The sequence below is a fragment of the Sorex fumeus genome, unplaced genomic scaffold (genome assembly GCF_029834395.1).
Source record: "Sorex fumeus unplaced genomic scaffold, SorFum_2.1 ptg000033l, whole genome shotgun sequence".
In the NCBI taxonomy this organism is placed as follows: Eukaryota; Metazoa; Chordata; class Mammalia; order Eulipotyphla; family Soricidae; genus Sorex; species Sorex fumeus.
The window spans coordinates 1099439-1121372 of NW_026606090.1; the positions used below are offsets into that span (position 1 = coordinate 1099439).

General features: G+C 46.7%; 1 protein-coding gene across 2 annotated transcripts in view; it reads right to left on the minus strand.

The window, feature by feature from the left end:
• KCNN2 (potassium calcium-activated channel subfamily N member 2) overlaps nt 1-21934 on the minus strand; it is a 373511-nt gene that overhangs the window by 123039 nt on the left and 228538 nt on the right. For both annotated transcript variants that reach the window (XM_056116709.1, XM_056116710.1), the window contains 3 exons: nt 13286-13476; nt 11038-12404; nt 10245-10340 (listed from right to left, as the gene is read on the minus strand). In XM_056116709.1, the coding sequence (XP_055972684.1) occupies nt 10245-10340; nt 11038-12404; nt 13286-13307 (1485 nt within the window). In that variant the 5' untranslated portion in view covers nt 13308-13476. The remainder of the gene's footprint in view (nt 1-10244; nt 10341-11037; nt 12405-13285; nt 13477-21934) is intronic.

Here is a 21934-nt window from a genome sequence, read left to right on the forward strand (position 1 = left end):
AGTCTTGTTAAGAAAAGAACAAACAAAAAACCATGCACCAGAGTGTCCCAAAGGCCAGAAATGCTGGGCACCAAGTCTCCCCTTTCCACCCCCAACAAATCCCAAAATAGCTAATAACTGGCAGCTGATACCCAAATAGCCTTCAGCACATGCCAGGCAGCATTCTCCTCCATATATATATTAATATATATATATTAATTCTCTTCTTAAACCATTCCCACTGCTCCCCTTCTTGCCCAATTGGTGAAAGAGATAGGCCTCTCCAGTTTCCCTTGCAAAAACAGAGAAATGGAAGTTCAGAGAGATGAAGTATCTTGCCAGTTAGAGGAAGAGTTGGGTCAAGGCCCAGACACCCTGACTCAGGAGGATACACAAAGTCACCAAGTTAGGCTGAAAGAAAAATAAACGGACGAACAAAAAATAACAACCCTCAACCCCAAAAAGCAAATACACAGTAAGCAAGCTAAAGATGATTGTATAGTGGGAAATTTTGGAGCCAAACATTCCACTAATGATTGTCTTACAACTTCCCATAACAAAAAGCATTGAAAATATTTGAATATAGGGGATGCAGGGATCTTCCGACACTGCTTTCATATTGTTTTCATATAAACACAAATTACTAACTGGGAATATTCTTTTTGTTTTGTTCTGTTTGGGGGCCACACCACAAATGCTTGGGTCTTACTCCTAGCTCTGCATTCAGCGATCATTCCTAGCAGAGCTTGGGGGACCATACGGGGCACTGGGGATCAAACCCAAGTTGGCCCTGTACAAGGCAAGTGCCCTACCCACTGTACTACTGCTCTGGGCCCACAAATATAGATATTCTTTTGCAAACCAGGTCGGCCAATATCTAGAAACCAAAAATTATGGAAAAAGAGGAAGGTATAAAAGAGAAAGGAGAAGCAGTTCCCTGGATTTATTAGGTATCAAGTGCCAAATTAAAAGCTGCAGGCCATCAAGTTAATACAGAGGTAAGGGTCTTGCCACGGAACTGGCCACCATTTAATTCCAAGTCCTGTCAGGTGTGATCTCTAACCACAAAGCCAGGAGCAAGCCCTGAGCACTGTCAGACATGGCCCTTCAAAACAACAAGTTTTTCAAATAAAAAAAAAGATAAAGTAACAGTAGAACTAGAGTGAGACCCTCCAGAAAAATAACCCAATCGTTTTTTTAAATTTAGTACTTTGTATGTACTTTGGAAGGACAATTTGACAAACTATTAGTTGCCTCAAATAGCCTTTATCTAAGTCAATTCCTGCTTGGCAATTCATCCTTACGAAATCATCAGAGATACTCACAAAAGTTCATCGGCAAGAGGGCTCATTACAGAAATTATTTTAATAGGTTCTTGTAATTTTCTTAAGTGTCCAAACTTAAAAAGAAAAAAAAAAGAGTAAGGGAATAGATCATATTGATTGTATCTACATGGTAGAGAAAAACGAAAACCAAACCAAACCAAAACAAAACGTTGGAGCTATTCAGTGAGCATAACACCACGGGAAAATCAATAGAAAATTCCATGGATAGAACATCAAGTTTCTGTCTGCTGAGGCAGAGAACTTGACTGTGACTATCTACTCGATCTAAATACATTAGGACCAAAATAATCAACCACTCAGGGTGGTGAGACCAAATGAACATATCCTGTCTCCTGGCTTCTGCTTTAGAATTGTGTAACATAAATAGTCACTGACTAGATGATCTGGGGAGAAAAATATTAACATTCTGGGCCAGAGAAGTCGTACAGGGATTTAGGCGTTTGCCTCACAGCTGCCAACTTTGGTTCTATCCTTGCACTATGCTGTTCTCTTGAGAGCTTCAGGAACACTGTCCAGCAGAGTCAGGAGTTGCCTCCAGCATTGCCCGTGTGACCCCCAAAGATAAAATGTTTAAAAATATGTGTAAGACCTCATGGTGTCTCACTAATAAAAATTAAATATATATATATATATATATATAAATATGTGTAAGAGCCCTTGTCATGACATTTGCCTGATCGTGGCTGGGATGAACTGTGCTTGGTGTTCTTTCTTCCAGGGATTCATTAAGCATCTGGGAGATCAGGAGTCCGAGCTCACAGGGAAGACAGAACCAGCAGGGCTGGGTCTCACTCATGACATTCCTTTAGAGATGCGTGAGCTGCTTGTCAGAATGTCAGGGTCAATATCACAGAGGAGCAGATGGCTCCCCCACAAAACCAAACAAACCACAAAAAGACAAGGTCTCCAGAGCTCTGCCTGCTGCTCACTCAGACTATGAGCCGGGCGTCTAAAAGCCCATGCTGAAAACCTACAGTCCACCCAGAACTCAGAAGAGGTTACACATGGTCGGGGCGCCAGTGGCAGGCATGGTCCCCAGGTCCCAGTCCCTACAGCTGACCATGTGCGGGGAAGAAAATTTCCCACCAATTCAAAAGCTCAGGCGGGGCGCCTGCCACTGAACGCAGAGGTGCGAATAATCCTGAGGCTGACATGCGGGTCTGAAACCAAGGCTGCTTAGCAGGGAGGGCAGATGTGGAGCCACACGATTTACAAGCGTTTCCTGCTAACAGCACGCGCGAAGCGACGGCTGAAAATGAACTATTAGTAGTGAGTGTACTGCACTGGTCTCCTTTTGCTTTTTGCTTTCCAAGGGGATGCTCACTGTGGGTGCTCGAGCCCACCACGGCTCCACCCAGTGGTGCCCAGAGGGAGTTTTACTGGTCAAAGTCAGGGCTTCATATGTGTCGGGCACAGATATTACCACCCTTGTTTTCCTTCTGCCCCCAAATATAGCCCTTTTGATGAAGAGGAATAACCCCCCTCTGGCAGCTTCCACCTGAAGGGATTGGGGACCTCTCAGATCTAAACAGGAGATTCAGCTGAACAGCTGCTCTTGACTAAGGCAATCAGACTCATCCTCAGCCCCATGGGGAATAATCCTAGAAAGGAACAGGGAGAGATCTAACTAATGTGGATTGTTTGCCCTGCAGCGAGGTGCCAGGGAAGAAACGCATTGTGTTCCACTGGGAACTGAAGTCTGTGTCTGTCTCCACCACTCTCCAAACTGCTCAAGGTCAGCAATGACCTTCAACCGGTCAGATCCAAAAGGGATTCTTTTCCACGTCAATATTAGAGACTGCTCACAAGATCTCCTTGCCCCCTTCCCACTCCCACTGCAAGGGTAAGTCGTTCCTCTCCCTCTTCATGCCTCCTTCCTTCCGCCGCTAAAATGGGTGATGGATCAACTTCTCTCTCTCCAGATGCCCCAAGTGACCTTTATCTATTCCAATGGGTCCAAGTAATCTCTAGCCCAGAACTTTCCCATCTAAATTACCACCCAGCTTTCGATTTCGCTGGCATCACCAGAAACAGTCAATAGATTGTGCAAAAATTTCTGATTCCATACCTTGCCCACTGTGAGTGACCTTCCCCTGCACCTCATGGGTGCAGCTGCTATACCCCAATCCCTGGGAGTCAACTTTAGACTCTCCCTTGCTCTCTCTTGTCACCTCCTATCCGCAGGGCTGTCCCTTCGAGTTCTGGCCTGGCTCTGAGTTCCAATACCTCCTCACTTGTTCCCCCTCACCAGATGCTAATGGTCTGCAGGACTCTCCAGAAAAACTTGCCCCTGCCGGGGGCTCCTCCTCAGCCAGGGCCAGGGAAATTCCTTTCAGCACAGGGTAGGTCATTCGTGGCTCCTGATGAGGATTTCTGTGACTGCTTTGTCTTTCTTTTTTGTTTATTTATTTATTTGGCTTTTGGCTTTATGGGTCACACCTGGTGATGATCAGGGATCACTCCTAGTGGTGCTCGGGGGACCATATGGGATGGGGGGAATTGAACCCGGGTCCACTATGTGCAAGGTAAACACCCTACCCGCTGAGCTAGCGCTCCAGCCCCGCCTCTTTTTCTTTGATCTTGTGTAATTTTCCTTTGTCCTGGCAAAGGTGAGAAACTTCTAAAATGTTAAGTGTGTCAGGAATAAAGCCAGATTCCCTCCCCTGGCCCCCAGCCTTTGTTTGGAAATCTTTTCAAAGGAAGAATTGTTCTGAAAATGGACAGGCTGGACCTGGTAAGCACTCATGAGGTGTACAGACTGGAAGCAGACGATCAATTTTCTTACAGACAACAAAAGGGAGTTCCCCATAACCTCTCTGCTCCCTATCCACAGTCTCTGGAATCCTTGAGGAGTTTCAGGTTAAAAATAAACTCCCACAGTAACACCCCATTGTCTGTACGCCATCCTAACAAGCAAGCATTTTCTCTAGGAAGGCCCGGAAAAGCCTCTTTCAGGAAGGGAAATCAGTGCATGCTCCTCTGTTTGCCCTGTAGGGTGAGTATTGGGCCACCCACTGCCCCCCACTCAACCCAAGCTATAGAAAAACATGACTAGGAGCAGGTTGGCCCATGAAGCAAGTCCATGGCCAGAACCCTAAAGTCGCACTCCCCATTCGTGATGCTGCTCTGTAAGTACAGCGGATGGCTTTATTTAGTGTCACGTTGTTAATAATGCAGAGCCCTTCACACAGGCAGGTCGAGCAAGGAAGTCCTGAGCAAGCGCATCACTACAGCGAGACTCCAAGTCAGGGGGATGAGGCTTCCTATTACCACAGCAGCAGAAGCGGTTGGCAACAGAGACGCAGGCTCAGACTGAGCACGCCACAACAGATAATATAATTCACGTGAGATGTCCACCTTTCTTTCCTTGGGAGCCTCATGGACAACTGGGGGCACCTACCTAGCCTCATGGACAGTTGTGTGGCATAGAGACAGAGACGCAGAACACCACTGCAGGTCACTCCTTCTAACTGCACCTTCCTTCATCTTTACCAAAGGCCTCTCAAGTTTCCCAAATCATCTAACTATGACTTGGCAATGACTGTCTGGCCTCTTTATAATGTTGATTGAATTTGTCAGCAGAATAGATAATGCACTACCAGGCATTGCCCAGGGTGGCAAATAGTATTCAACACTCTGAGTTTTATCCTTAAATTCTTTTTCTCCAGAAAAAAACAATTCACAAACACTTTTTGAACTTTGGGGCCAGAGAGATAGTAGAGCAGGTACAGCATACAGCACTTGCTTTGCATGCACACAATCTTGGGTTGATTCCTGTGTGGCCCCCTGAGCACCCCTAGGAGCAATTCTAGAGTGCAGAGCTAGAAGTAAGCCCTGAACACAGCCTGGCTGGACCGAAGCCCCAAAAGAAACATTTTAGACTTCAAAAGGCCAAAGACCAGTTCTCTAAGAATCAACACTGATGATGATATGGGGCATGAGGCTGGGGGAGCGTAGCTGGGAAGAGCTCTGTGGCAACACCTTCCATTTGAAACGCAAGCCCTCCCCTGATGCAAGCGTGCGGCAGAGGGGTACTTATCACACGGATTTACTCTAATTCCACGAGAGAAGTACAAGGAAAGGGCACTCTTGGTACTGTGTGTGTAAAAGCAAACACCTCAAAAGTCACTTCTTATCAGCACACCTTGGTGCATGCATGAAATGAGACAAGCGGCGGCTTGGGAAGAGCCAAGCCTCTGCATGCTGACGAAGCAAAACCTCTGAGATAGATGGAGCAAGGACTGTGTGGACCTATGGCACGTCTGACCGCGCACAAGCTCTCTGGAGTTACTGCTCAGAGGCGTTGCACAAACTGCCTCCAAGGAGCTGGACTGCGAGGAAGCCGCAGTGACTCTCCACAGTGATGAACTCTTAGGTACCATTTGAAGGATTTTCACTACATGAAACTATTTTCTTAATAGAAATTCCGGGGGCTGGAGTCATAGCACAGTGGGAGGGCATTTGCCTTGCATGCGACCAACCCGGGTTCGATCCCCAGCATCCCATATGGTCCCCCGAGCACTGCCTGAGTAACTCCTGAGTACAGAGCCAGAAGTAATGCCTGGGCATTGCCAGGTGTGACCCCAAAAAACAAAACAAAAAAGTCAATAATAGCAATTCCAAGAGGCAACATTTCCTGTTTGTTCAGGAAAGGACCTGCATGCACTCTGTAGAAAGGGTACAGAAAGCACCCCTCTTTGGCCCACTGAAGGTGAGTTTCCACATCCACTGAGTACATCCATGACTAAGGCTATTATTCCCCAAATAGCTGAGAAGTGCTGAAAGACAGATAAGGTCCTGCCATCCTTCCCTTTTCCTTCCGCTATGTGGTGTCCATGCACAGGTAGAGAGAATTGCTCATTGCGATTCTTCCCATTTTTAGGCCTCTATCATCCAACTCTAAAACACAATGCCAAGAGGAAACCATGAGCATTAGTTCTCAGCAAAAGGAACCCCCGTCAAAAAAATCAATTTCTCTTAATGCCATTTCTTATATGATACTATTGGTCTCACAACCTCCAGCAAAAATGCCTTCAAAAAAAGTACCCACCATTTCTGCAAAATTCCACAAGAATCAGAAAGTCCAAGCGTTTTTTTTTTTCTCAGCTTAGAAAAGTGCAGTTTGCCTCTCAGCAAATGCTGAATCTTGCAGCCATGATAGAGCAGTGATACTGAAACTATCAAGTGAAATTCCACACTCACTTTTTATGGATGCTGGAGAGCTTAAGAGGATCTCTACTTTGTTCTGGATTCCTTCCACCAGCAAAACGCTTCCCAAGCCCCAGAGGAGAGGGAAGCAAAGAGAAAAGTCTACTTGAAAAAATCGAATATCTACTTAGCTGAGAATGTGCTCCTAACTATATCTGATTTTATGTAAGTATTGAGGCAGAAAAATGGACTGCTTTTTTTTTTTCTGCTGGGGGATATATGAAAGCAATTAGTGAAATGAACAAACTGGAGCCCATGCATTGAGCTGTCTGTGGTACTGAAAAATGACTCTGAAGTTAAAACTTCCTGAGTTGGGTTCTTCCCAAGCTTCCCTCTTCTACTATTTCCAAACAAGCACTTCCTAAACCAGCACCTGAACCATCTCCTTTCCCCAAAATATGTCATCAACAGTTGTGAAAGGTCATATGGCCCGCTTTCCAAGGTTCTCAATGGAAATGTCAGGGACTCCCCAAGATTCATTAAGTAATTCTGGCAGACAGAGAGCCAGAACTTTTGACTATCCTCATGCTTTTCCCGAATACAGTGAGAAACTGGATCATGTGCCAGAAACCCACACTTGCCAGCTCTCTCTTTCCAATCGTCATACGGACATGCTAAAAATAAAACCTGTCATTTTCGACTCTCTTCTGCATCCAAGGACATTCTCGGAATGGTAACATGACCCCTCCTGCATTTCATTCCTTAGCTCAAAGCCAATTGACATATTTGAAATTCTTTATAGTAAACTGATAATTGCCAATTTGCTTGTGACTTAGAATACACACACACACACACACACACACACACACACCCTCTACAGGTGTGACAGAACAACTGAACAGGGGTTTAGTTCAAACAGGGTCTGTCACACACACAATTACTCTGTGCACTTGCTCTCACAGAGCTTCTCCTCAAGCATTCAAAAATGAATATTCCTGGATAAATATTCCGACTACTCCCTGGATAAATAATAAAGTTCCTAATTTTTCTGATCCTTGAAATTCTAGCTCAGTCGCCCTATATTTATATATATCCATTTGAAAAGCAGCTCCAGCAAGAATCCACAACCTCTGTTTAAGGGGGATTATTCCTCCAGATAAAACACTGGGCACAAAGGGTACCGACTCAATAAATAGTAGCCCAGGCGTCTATTCTGTATTGGCTTAAGGGTGATTGCTTGGTTGCTGACACCTATTACGTATAATACTTAAAATATTGGTGTACTGTGATTTCTTAGAATTTCCACAATAGTTAGAATTGCACTGTGTTGTTGTGCCTGCCAGGGATGATCCATGTCCCCATTTGTGTCACCTACGTCATGCATACACTCAGCGGTATTTCCATTTGTAGAAAGAAATACTCCTGAAGATCAGCTGAGTGGAATTCTATACAGTGTGAAAGAATCTGTGAACACGTGACTTTCTGTAATTTTGCAGTGTCTATAAGCTTCCAGAGTTCTGATACGATATCTGTATTTTTTACAACACATCATTAACATTTGACAGCTTATTTTTTGACTCCTGTATGCTATTTTTTTAAATACCTGTCAATAATTTTTGTCGTGTGTTTTCATGCTTCTCTTCATGTAAACACCATCAGATTTCCTTGCCTGTCCATATTTCAGAGCAAACAATACAAGAAGATATTTAATGGTGATGATGGTGATAATGACAATGAGGATAATATAATAAAACATCAGTCTTTTTCCAGAGCAAAGTAGAACACTCTCATTTCTAAACAAAAGATTAAATCATTTAAGTGACTTGATTTTTCAATTAATTGCTTAATTACTTTTCAGTTCGGGGGCCACACCCTGCAATGCTCAGGGCTTACTCCTAGCTCTGTACTTAGGAATCACTTCTAGCAGGGCTTCGGGACCATATGGGGTACCTACCGGGGACTGAACCTGAATAGGCCACTTGCAAGGCAAGCACCTTCCCCTTCCCCGCTGTCCAGTTCTCTGGCCCCAGGTCATTAATTTTGAATTGTGGGGTGAGGCACTGCCAGCAGCGCTTAGAGTAAGGGCAACCAGATGCCAGGGACTGAGCACATATGCCAGACACAAGCTCTGCCACTTGCGCCCCATCTCTGACCGCCAGTTACTTCATTTAAACAAAAACTTATTTAGATATTCTAATACTCTTTTTTGGGGGGAGTGGGATAAGAATACTTGTGAGTTTAGAGAGATGGTCCAGTGATGGAACTGGCAAGTTACACAATCCTTCTGACTTTAGTTCTGTCTCCTGGAAAAATGGGCCAAAAGACCCCGAGGCCTATTTTGCTCCTTCCCAACTTTAGCATCTAATTTTTCCATGATAAATGAAACCCTCCCCATTTAAGTTACATTTTAGCAGCACTTCAAAATGACTAAGAATTTCAAAAGTCCATAGTCACTAGTACTGATTAGAGAAAATTGTAAATGGTTACAATTTTGGAGTTTGTTTCCCAATACACTTTGATTAATTACCTTTTGATATTCTTACTTTCTCTAATCCTCAGTCTCTAATTTCATCCCTTGAACCACACAAATCTGAAAGCTAGATTTCCCTCTCCTCCTGGGGGTCAATAAGTACTTTAACCTTTTTGGGGGGCAATAGTTAAAACCTATTTCTTCCCTAGTGAGTATAGGTTTTTTGATGCTAACATAAAATAAACTAATAATCAATACTAAGTTATTTAAGTGGAAAGTTATTAACCTTGTTTTTTATTCAAAGGGCATGAGGGCTGATTTCTGAGGTCCACTGACAGCTAACAAATACTCCCCGAATCCGAAAACACAAATTAGTCTGTGTTCTCAACCACGAAATCTCTCTTAATTTTTGGAAAATTTAAGATATTTTAACCCATGATCTTAATATTCCTGATTACTGGGATATAACTACCCTGCCGATTACAGCAGAGTAAACAACCTAAAAGGTGTTGCCCTGTGGATTTTATTCCAAGTATTCTGGTGGTGGATAAGAGCCAAAGCTAAGAGCAGCATTCCTGGGTGCTGTTGACAAGACAAACATTTGTTTTTCTAATCACACAACTCTCAAGGGCAGTGGCTTCTGCTCTCACATGACATCTAAAGTGAAAAAAAAAGAAGGCTAAGAAGATATGAAAGTATCGAATACACAAATTTAGTCTAAGATTAACCCAGATCTATTGTCTTTTAACACTGGGATGCGGGGGGGAGCATGAAAAAAAGGGGTAGCACTGTAAAGAGAACCAAGTGCCTATTCTCCTCTAGCAGCTACATTTCGGGAGGGAACATAGATGGGCACAATTTCCCGAAGGGTATCCCTACCAGAAAGACGTGTTATCAAACAAACGGAAGTCAAAGCAAATCAAACCAACAAATGAGAACCCAGGCTAATGGACAGACAGTGCATAGCTGGTCTGCAGGCAAACAAAAGAGAAGTGAAGCAACCTAGAGAGGAGTGGGGCGACTGAGAAGTGAAGTAACCTAGAGAGGAGTGGGGCGACTCTGGCTTTCGTTGGACAATCCACCCTAAGAACCCAGGCACGCTGGCATGTTGCACTGTTGGGGTGTCTTTTCGGGAGGCTCAGGTGGGATGCTAGCATCGGAGAACACAGCCCGTGTCTTCTGTCACCTCGAGCAAGGGCAGGCGGGCCAGGAAGCAGCTGCTCTGTCTGTCTGCTGCCTTGCGCTTCTCCAGGCCAGTGCCCCGGCTTTGGGTCATTCATAAACATCAGAACCTAAATTACCTGTATTTCCCTGGCGTGGTACACGATGATCAGACCGAGCAGGATGATCGTGGAGAGACTGATAAGGCATTTCAGAGCTAAGGAGTACAGCGACGCCTGCAACATAGTCATAGAGAAGCACGTTTAAGAGAGAAAGACCTTTCCCCTCCCGCCAGACCCTGAGGCTAGGTCAGTACCCCCTCCAAGAGGACCTGAGCTCTCAGGCTGGGCGTTGGGGGAGGCTGGAAGGATAGGAGGGCATCTACCGGGGCTCAGGGATCTCTCAGGTCACTTGGTCTCCCAAGGCAGGGAGTGGAGCAGAGAGAGGATGGAAGGCGGGCGGGTGATGGAGCAGCACCCTCCGAGCCCAGGAAACCCGGGAAGAAACAAGCTCCTGAGCTGATGAGCTTTGGGTAACACTAGGCATCCCCGATCCCAAGCTGCACGAGAGGACCCACGCGGAGTGTCCTTTTCCCTCTCCCAAGGTCTCCTGGAAGCGCGCGCCTCAGGAGCCCGACCGCGCCGGGCACTGCGCCGGGCACTCCGCTTTCACAACTTTGGCTGCGCGCAGAGAGGCGAGTTGAAATCGCAGACTCTGGGCGCGCGTGCCAGCTGGAGCTCGGCGGGCCACTTGGGGCACCTGAGTCCTCTGGGGGGAAGGCGGGCTAGGAACTGGCAGGCAGGGGGATGTGGGGAGCGTGGGGCGGGGGGGGGGGGTTGCGGAGGGGGGATGCTCCTGTCAGTGCCCGTGTCCCTCGGGGCCAGGTGCCCCGGCACCGGAGGGGGACCGGCAGCGGCGGGGCGGCTGGCATACCTTGTCGTAGGCGCCCCAAGACAGCTCGGTCTCGATGACCATGACCACGATGCCGAACATGCCGAAGATGAGCGCGTAGTCGCTGAGCCGCTTGCGCTTCTCGAACAGGGCGCGCCGGTGGCCCAGCTTGTAGCCGATATTCTGGTTCTTCTTCTTGCTGGACTTGGTGCCGCTGCTGCTGCCGTGGCCGCTGCCGCCGCCGCCGGTGCTGCCGCCGCCGCCGCCGGCTCCATAGAGCGCCAGGTTGTTGGAGTTGTTGTGCTCCGGCTTGGACACCACGATCTCCGGGGCTGAGGACGAAGCGGCGGCGGCGGCGGCCGCTGCAGACGGGGAGGACGAGGTGCCACCGCCGCCGCCGCCGCCTCCTCCTCCTCCTCCTCCTCCACCGCCTCCGACGGCCGCGGGGGGCTGCAGGGGTTGCGCCTCCGAGTCCATCTCGTGCAGGTTCCGGCGGGACGCGCTCAAGTTGCTGAGCGGCCGCATGACGCCCCCGTTGTACCTGCAGCTGCTCATGGCTATTTCGGTGAAGGGGTTGCTCTCGCGGCGCGCCGGGGGCTGCTGGTGCTGCTGGTAGTGCGCCGGGGGCGGGGGGTGGTGTTGGTGGTGGTGGTGGTGGTGGTGCGAGAGCGGGGGCCCGGAGCCCAGGCTGCCCAGGCTGCCCGTGGGGCTGGCGGCGGGCTGCAGGCTGTGGCACTGGTGGTACTGGGAGGCGGACGGCGGCTGCTGCGCGAACTGCTGCCGGAGCGCACTGGCATGGCTGGACGGCGTCAGCTCGCTCACATTGAGCTGGCTGCCCCGGCGCGACGAGCAGCAGCAGCAGCACGACGAGCCCGACAGCGGCGACGAGGTGCGGGTCCGGAAGGCGCCGCCGGGCGAGGAGGTGCGGAGCAGCAGGGACAGGTTATCCCCCGCCCCCGCCCCCGCCCCCGGGGCCCCGGAGGAGGCGCAGCTGTTGCACCGGAGGCATGGGCTGCTGCCGCCGCTGCCCGGCGGCTGGTACCCGAGGTGCGGGCGGTGCTGAGGGTGCGGGAGGGACGCGAAGGGCGGGCACGGCTTGTCCTGGCTCGGCGGCGGCGGCGGCTGGCAATGCAGGTGTGAGGAGCGCGGCGGCGGCGGCGGCTGCTGCTGCGGCGGCGGCTGCTGCTGCTGCTCTGAGAAGAAGCCGCGCTGGAACTGCAATGGGGTTTCCATGTCGGGGCTGTTAAAGCTGCAGGGAGACCAGGCGGTGGTGCACCCTGCGCAATGCGTTATGGTCGGGAGCGGGGACTCCTGCTGCTGGTTCGAGGAAGGGCCCATGCCGGCTCCGGTAGAATCCAGGCGGCGAGCCCCATTGGCTGGGCGCACCAAAACAATGGGCATGACATCACCTGCGGGGACCGAGACGGAGTTTGCGGGGCGCGCGCCTTTGGGGGAGCGGATGTGTAAGAGTGAGATGGAGATGGGGGGACAGCTGCAGGAAGGACCCCCTCTTGGGTACGTTGGCTAGGATCAGCCGAGGTGGGGCGGGGGGCGGGGAGGTCCGGCTGCCACTGAGGAGGGCCCCCGAGACCACCGAGGATGGGAAGCCCGTAGGCTGTGCAGCAGGGCTGCAGCTGGGGGCTGGGGGGAAGACCAACAAAAGGGGGATGTTCCTTCGGCTGGGGCTGCCGCCTCCTTAACTCGTGCCGGACCTGCAGCCTGGCTCACTCGCACCAGCACTGCAGCACCCGGGCCACCCCAGCCCGGCACGGGGGACTATGCATCACCCTAGCGACTCCCGCGACCCCGTGCATGCTTGATCGAGCTGCAGATTGACACTCCCACCCCCCAGATCCCCCCCACATCCCCCCACAGGCGTACGGCGGGCGACCAGTGAAGCACTACCACGGAACTGGGGGAGCCCGGCTTGGATGAGCAAAAGTTTGGCGACTGGCTATGACAGTGCCTCCAGGGCCTTGGAATTCCCCCCACCCCGGGGGTTGAGCGCCCCCCGCCCCCCCCCAATTGGGCGGCGGCTGCGAGATCACGGCGGGCTCGGCTACGCCTAGTCCCGCCGCCCCTCCGCGGCCGAGGCTCGCGCGCGTGGGGCTGCGCTCTGAACTGGGAGCGCGGTGGCGCGGGAAGGGTTAAGGGCCTCCGCTCCCCGGGCTGGGGGAGGATGGGGGCGGGGCCGGAGGAGGGGATCCCCGCCATCCCCGGGAGAAACCCACACGGGCTTCCCGGGTCCCCCTGGCGGGGGCGGAGGGCTTTCCCCGTTCCCGCCGCTCACATTTGAGCCTTTTGCCGAACATGAGGGGCCGCTGCCCCCACGGCCGCCGGGTCTCGGGCTCTGGCCGGGTCCGGCCACCCTGGCGGGCAGGTCCGAGGGCTCCGGGGAGGGTCCCGGCGCGGCGGCGGCGGGCTGCGAGGTCTGCGGGTCGCTGAGCCGGGTCCTCGGGGGCTCCTCTTCCTCCTCCCCACCTGCAGCAGAGACACAAAGGCAGGGCGGGTCAGCGCGGCGCCGGCGGCCAGCGGCGTCCCCGCCAAGCCCTGACCACAGGGATTGGGGGAGAAGGGCCAGGCCGGGGAGGTTTCCCACGGGTGGGCTGGAGCTGCCCGCCGCTTCATTGATCCGGGCGACGCGAGCGTCCCCCGGGGCCCGGGCAGGGGTGTCCCTCCAGCCAGGCACGGTGTCTATCGATCTCTTTGATAAATGCCCATTCAAGCCGTTGCCATGTGGTGCCTCGCGAATTTCCCCCGCGCTGGAGAAAAGAGGCACCGGCAGACAACGGTAGGGGTCTCCTTTCCAGGGTTCTTTGTCTGAGCTCCATCTTGCGCGTTTCAAGAGGGGATTTCTTGGTAGAGGGGAAATTCCAGCCTCCGGGAAAGAAAGGGAAAGCCAGGGCGGGGGGCAGGGGGCGGGGGGCGACAGAGGAACATCTATTTCCACTCGACACCGTGCTTGCTAGCACCTGGCTTCTGAAGACGAGGAATAGAACGAATTAGAGAGACCAAGAAATAGAAGAGAAACAGAACACCCTCATTAGGTAATTGCAAGTCTTCTATGGATCCAATTTCTTGACATTCTACTCGGCAGCTGCCCTAAACGTGCTTACCTGGTACCTGCTCCGGCATGAGTGCCTGTGTTTTCAATGCCAAGAGTGAATAATTCATTGGGGGATATCTCCTGGACATGGATTAAACAATGTCCCCACAGCTCGCTACTTCCAACAATGCGTATTAGCTGAGTTTGCCAGTCTCAGTGACCTGGGTTACACACAGCATGTGATTGAGTGAATTGTAGAGACAGCTTCAGAGTTTACCATCTATTAAGAATTTTGGCAATGCTATTCCGTTGGTTGGGAATTGGGAACAAGGCTCCCGGTGTGTTTGGGGGTGGGAGAATAGAAATGGTAAGGATTGTGTGATGAGAGTGACTTCTCCAAAGAATTCTAATGAATAATTGAAATTTACACCGAGGGCTTCCAAATTTAAAGTCATTCACCTTCTGAACCGGAGCAAAATTGAACTCAAACACAAAATCCATCCCCCACCCACCCCCACCCCCGTTTATGTGCACTCTGTAACAAACTGGAGAGTCTTTGTCTAATTGCTGTATGTAGCTGATGCAATAATAAAATTGGGGAAAAAAAGTGATTCACCTTTACAAATTGAAATATGTCAAAAAAGCGTTACCATGGTAAATTAATACTTTTATCAGCCTTTCCTAAATTTAAATGAACGATTACATAAACCCCTTCAAAAAATCACCATAGTTTTTAGCCACGTTATATTTGATACTAGAGTTATAAGAGAGAAGCAAAAAATATCATGCAGTTTCTCTGTGGACGTGATTTTCTAAAATAGCCAAGTGGAATCTTTTAACCTTTTAATAGAGATTCAATAAACAAGTAAGTGGGAGAATACTTACTTGTTTCTTGTATTCTCTGCTATGTACAGCTCCATACCTCTGAACCGGATTAGATACAGTGCCAGGAATCCTCCACAGAGTGTTTCCTGGGATCTATCTCAAGGATGTAGGGAGGTGCCCTTGCTCAAGGAAGTGATTCAAGGGAAGGAGAGAGATGGGAGAGCACAAGTGCCCAAAGAAGTGGAAAATACGGCTTCAGAACAAAGAACTGCCAGAATACAAAACTGAAGACTGAGGAATAGCAAATGGCAAAAGGCACTTCTGCCAACAGTTTGAAAAACTGGGAACACTGATGGTGGGAAATGTATTCTGGTGAAGGGACCGGTGTTGGAACATTGAAACCCAGTCATGGACAGCTTTGTAACTGTTAATCTCATGGTGATTTCATTAAAAATACTAAAATAGTGGGGCACATACTGTAACCAGAGCGGGGAGAGCAAGTCACACAGGGTTCACCTTTTCCTTCTGGAAGCCAGCCAGGCCCACTCACCAAAGCTTGTTACTAAGTGCCTGCCTTGGAGGAGAGGAAAGCGCCCCCATTTGTAGGCAGATGGGACCCCAAACATTTCTTTTAATTTTAGTCTAATCCCTATAAGTTCTTTGTTGGGGCGTCTTACACCGCTGAGCTATGACGGTGCCATGTTGAGTTGTTGGGGGTCTAGAGATGACTCAGGCCGTGAAAGCTTGGGGCGGCACATTCAGTCCTTCCCGTGTTCTTCATGCATGCCAGCAGCCCTGCTATCTGTGTTCCATACGCCAGCCACACCGCCCTAGGAGGGTGAGCACGACCCATTGAGCACCCCCCTCGGAAGCAGAAATCCTGGGCCGTGCAGCATCACTATCAACAGAGGGAAGATAAGTGAGAGGAGAAGGTCATGAGGAAATAAGTCAATAGGATCTTTTTAAAAATTACCACTTATTTTTCTGATTCTTATTCATAAAATCAGCAAAGGAATTTGAATCAAGGTAAATTTCAAAAATATGTGTGCTTTCCTTTTTTTTTTTTTACAAGGGATTATAGGGATACACGTAAGGTATTAAGCCATCAGGATAAAAAAAAAATCAGTGTTTTGTGTATAGCAGATACTCATATTTTTGAGTGCCAAAAAGGAGCACGCAGGCAGGGAATAAACAAACAAACAAATAAATAAAAATTGAAAGATAGACCTTGAAACAGGGCAAGCAGCCCCAGTGACAAACTCAGGATATTAACATTTGCTTTACTTTCCTCCATTAAAATGTTTAAGTGCTGGAATTTCTCTAGTTTAACACCAGAGGTCATACTCTTCCACAAAATGCATTTCAAATGGAATCATCCAAATACCTTTTATTGCTAAGCTCCTTGTTAAAAATTAAAAATACCTTTTTTTTTTCTTACAGATGCAAGCAATTACTCTCCCATCGATGTTGTGTTTCAGCTTGTGCACATGCTTCCAACACCCACACCCAGTATTAGAAGAAAGTTCTCCCAGACTCTAGGAACTTGGGTGAAAGTACTCAGGTTGTCTGCACTTACTGACATCATGCCACGGGCTCAAAATTTTTTTCACAGGTATTGTCTATGCTTGGTCACCTGGTTGTTCTTTAGAAAGCAAGCTTTTTTGCTGTTGGGGTGCCTTTGGGGTTCTCTGGGGCCATGAGCTCAATGGCTATGGGGGCCTTTGGTGTTTACTCCCCATAATTAGAGAGTGGAGGGAAACCTTGACCTACAAAATCAGTGCTTTTCTGATTGACTTTTTCCTTTGCCCACAAGTCAATGCGGGTTGTTGTACAAGACAGAGAGAAGGAACTTGTTTGCTAAAATGCTAAGCAGTACATTCAAATGGGGACTCGGGATTTCATAAGTTTTCTTTGCAAAAAAAAAAAAAAACCCTATGTCTCTTGAAATAGTACAATTATTAAACAAGTTACTCTGAAGTCATGTAGTCTCCTAACTTTGTAATAAATAAATTGTATTTGAGGGACAACATTTAGAATAACAATCATTGTATGTATTCTTAAATTTAAAAGTACCAACATTGGAATGAGCTTTACTGGTGCACGTCTTGTTAGTTTTACTTGCTTTTTGGTGTCAGGGATCAAACTCAGGACCTCACACATGCCATATGTGTGCTTTACCACTGAGTCACACCCTAGGCCCACTATTGTTTTTCAGCAATACACTGTTGTTAAGGAACTGACAGGAATTTGGGGTATATTAATTAGCTGCGTTAACTTTTCAAATATTTTTCTGCTCTCCTCTACCATTTTCTCAGCTAAATAGCACATTTCTGGAAGTTTCAACAGTGCCAACCAAAAGGGGTCCAACTGAGACTGGCATTGCTAGCGGAGCTGAGCTTGAACCATATAATAAAATAGGTTGAAATTAGAAACATTTACATAAACATTTACATAAAATGCTTTCAGTCCATACATTTCATAAGCAAATATTGATAGCTCATCATTCATAATCTAGACCATGGTAGAAAAAACACAGTAAGTGGATAACACATCCCAATTCATAAAGCAGATTTTCATATTATTTTATTGGCATCTCACAGGGACCCTGTGAAGGTAGGAAAGGTTGTACTATCATCTCAATTTTAAAGACAAGGACAATGCCTGACTCAAAGAATGAGCATTGCTCATACATAAAATAAAATGCTATTTTGCAGTATAGCATATTCTCTGAATAAACCCATTCATTCTTACAGGAAACTAAATAGACTGGTCAATCAAGGATCAGAGCCAACATTAAACAAACCTTATCCTACAGCTTAATTTATAGCTTTTTTGGCCTATATATATATATATATAGATAGATAGATTATATCTATCTATCTATCTATCTATCTATCTATCTATCTATCTATCTATATATCAGGGCTGGAGCAATAGCACAGCGGTAGGGTGTTTGCCTTGCACACAGCCAGCCCGGCCGAGCCAGGTTCTATTCCTCCGCCCCTCTTGGAGAGCCCGGCAAGCTACCAAGAGTATCTCGCCTGCACAGCAAAGCCTGGCAAGCTACTCGTGATGTATTCGATATGCCAAACACAGTAACAACAAGTCTCAAGACAGAGACGTTACTGGGTCTGCTTGAGCAAATCAATGAACAACAGTGGTATATAAACTAAATGCCTGTTAGAACAGTGGTATATAAACTAAATGCCTGGGCTACTGAAGTTCACAGCCAGAGAGCAGCAAGGAAAAACTGGGCCACTACTGGGATCTGCCAAATATTATGAGTCTATTTAGCACCCCATTTCTTTGATAATTTTATATTGGTCTGTATGTTTGATATGTGGAGGTAACATTGGTTTTCAAGAGTATATTGTTTATGTTTTTGTGATACAAAGTTAACACCCACAGCCAAAGTGCCAATATCTCCCCGAGTCTCTTGCCCCCATCCTCCTGCCACTATGGTGGGTCCCTTCCTTTATCCTTGTCAATTCTGTTCTCAGGCTAAGGGGTGTTTTTCAGTAGACACTGGCTATTCCCTGCTAGTTTAAAGAAACAGACTCTCCTCCCAAGACACCTTCACACGTTTCTAACCTGTCCTTGGGTTAGAAAGAATAACCACCAATCCAATCAATACATAAAGTCTTGTCCTTTCCTAATGGTCAAGAAATGAACAAGTGGTGACAACTGTGGTTTATCATTACCTCTGGTAAGCTGGGAATGGCCTCCTGGGGAAAAAAAAAAAAACAAGCAAACAAACAAAAAACCCCTGTATTGAATATTGCAGTTGGCTATACTTTTATCTTTTGATTTTCTCTTCCCAATACATTATAGATAAGCCAAGTTAGCTGAGTTAAGCTTTGAAATACAATACCATGGCCTTTTCATTGGGACTAACCAGGAAGTGAGCAGCAATCTTCAAAATACCCTCATTCTCTTTGCTTTAAAAAAACAAGCTTGTTTGGGGGGCTGGAGCCATAGCACAGCAGGTAGGGCGTTTGCCTTGCACGTGGCTGACCTGGGTTCGATTCCCAGCATCCCATACGGTCCCCTGAGCACAGCCAGGAGTAATTCCTGAGTGGATGAGCCAGGAATAACCCCTGTGCATCACCGGGTATGACCCAAAAAGCAAAAATAAATAAATAAACAAATACATACATACATAAATAAAGGTTGTTTTAAAAAAAAAACAAGCTTGTTTGGAGGAATTCTTTCTAGGTAACAGCTAAAGAAAGTGTAAGAGTGTCTTGAAATAGATGCTTTGAAAGTCAACCCCTAGCTTCCTCCTCCATTCCTACGTCCTTGTACTGAACTGAAGGTAGGTACTGAGCCAGTGGTCACCACTGGACAATGATGATCTCCCGCTTCAAACAAGACACTCTACTTTCATTGGGTGAAAAACCTTCTCACAGGATAAATGGTTTCTAAAAAAAACCAAGAATTCGCAGTAACTTTGCTTGGATGCACTCAGCAGTGACTCTTTCATAGAGGATGTCAGTGTACTGAGAATCTTCAGAGAAGAGAGAGGTTCAGATGCAGCTTCCTGGGAAGAGCCGGATGGGGATGCCCCTGTACCTGAAACCTGCCCTGAGCCAGAGAAGCTGCCAACTGCTCCCTTAATAATTTTATTGATCCACAGAACAATTCATAAGGTGGAACTCTAATAAAAGAACAGAGGAAATGCTATTACTCTATCATGCAGGTCCATGGTGCCTAGTAAAAAATATCTAAAAAGCAGACCATAGAGCTGGGGAGATAACTCAAAGGGTAAGAGCACATGTTTCACATTTCTTTGCCTCCCTCTCTGGAACTATTTGTAAGGCCCCACCCCAAACACTTCTAAATCAAGTGGAGAATTGAGGTTTCCAGGCAAGGCATCCTGATTTTCTAGGTTGAATGAAACCGAGCACTGTCATGAAGAACCAAATGCTCTAGGGGGCTGGAGTTATAGTACAGCGAGCAGGTAGGGTGCTTGCCTTGCATGTGACTGACCTAGGCTCAATATTATCCCTAAGCATATAGCCAGGAGTAAGACCTGGGCACCTCTGGGTGTGTCCTAAAAACAGAACAATAAGACAGAACTAAATACTTCAAATGCTAACACATCTCCCTAAAGTTTTCATATTTATCCCCATCTGATAAATGAGCTGATGTTCAAAACCAATATTTCCAGCATTGTATCTTAATGGCTATAAATTAATAGCATTTTTCTGTGATTGTTTTCACTACTGATGTACAAGAATAATTCTCATTACTTTGAACTAGTTCTTCCCCAACATGTTGACATTAGTTAAAACTATTGAAGACTTTTGTTCACAGGTCAAGTTCAGTTTGGAAAGGCTATTTCCTGAGCCATAGAACTGAAAGTATCCTAATTAGGAAAGATTTCAGAGGCAAAGACAACATCAGAATTCTAGCTCATTTCCTCTGAGATTTTCTGGTCATTCTCCCACTGCCCTGCATCTATACTGGCTTTGTCCTCATGTTCACTTTCCATACTGGAGTGAAAAAGGTTTTGTCCTTCCTAGGCCTCGTAAGCATGCCCCATGACAGACACTGACCAGTTCTGTCATGTTCCAAACTCCTCTCTTGATGCATCTATGAAGGCAACTTAGTTCTGATTCCCTGTCCTGAAACAAACTTAACAAGGCATCAAAGGAAATGGGGATGGGAATAGTTCATCCATCAATAAAGAAATAAGATATTACTACCAAAAACTAAGTGGGAATTCTGGAGTTTAGAAATATAACCAAGAGGGTGGAGAGAGAGTACAGCAGGTAGGGTGCTTGCTTTCCATGTGGTCGACCCAGGTTCAATCCATGGCATCCCATATTGTCTCCCAAGCACCTCTGGGAGTAATTCATGAGTGCAGAGTCAGGAGTAAGTCCTGAGCACAGCTGTGTGTGATTCCAAAATAAAACAACACCAACAACAATAACAGCAAAAGTACAACAAAAATGTAGAATTCACTAGAGAGGCTTAGCTGCAGATTTGAATCAATAGAAAAATGTTGAACTTACGGCCATTACAAGAAAACTTCAGACTGTTATTATTTATGAATGTAGATATATCAATCCTCAAAATATAAAAAAAATTATATTAAAAGTGTTTATAAGACCATGTAGTATATCATAATGAGATATTAGTTTCACATCAAAATACAACACATCAACAAAATGAGCAAACATCATATAATTATGTTGATAGACACAAATGAAAATACTTGACAAAATTCAAAACTCTTCTTCAAACGCCAAGGACAGACAATAAGCCAGGAACAGGAGGATGCTTTATCACCTGAATCAGATGGATCTGTGAAAAATTTATCAGCTAATATACTGACTGATGGAAGACTTAATGCTTCCTTCTAAAATCAAAATCAAGACAACAATATCTGCTCTTTCCTGTTTCTATTAAATACTGTCCTGAGAGTTCTAGTCAGCAAAAAAAATAAGCAAAAAAAAAAATCTAAATGGAAACAAAAAATGACAATACTTACCTATATATAGAATCTTTTACATATTGCATGTTTTTGCAAAAACCTAAATATAGAATATATAATAATCCATTAAAATATTAAAACTATAAGTTAATCACATTTTTGAATAGAAGAATAACATTAAACTGTATTTCTCTACATTAGCAATGATTTTAAAATAAAGTTAATCATGTGAAATACAGCCAGAATGACTTTAGAAATGTACAAGAATGCAAAATTTTATATAATTCTGGGAGAAACGGACAAGATTCTAAGTTTCAAATAGAAATACAAATTTCCCAGGATAACTAGAACAAACTTGAGAAGAAGAATAAGATTGAAAGACTCATTTATTGAATTGAGACTTGAGACAAAGCTATAGTAGTCAAGATAGAATGTAAAAGAGTAAGGATGATACATAAAGTTTCAGAAAGAATCTTTTACTTGTGTTTTGGATTTTTTTGTTTTAAGTTTTGGGCTAGAGCGATAGCACAGCGGTAGGGCATTTGCCTTGCATGCAGCCAATATGGCCGACCCGAGTTTGATTCCTCCTCCCCTCTCGGAGAGCCCGGCAAGCTACCGAGAGTATCTCG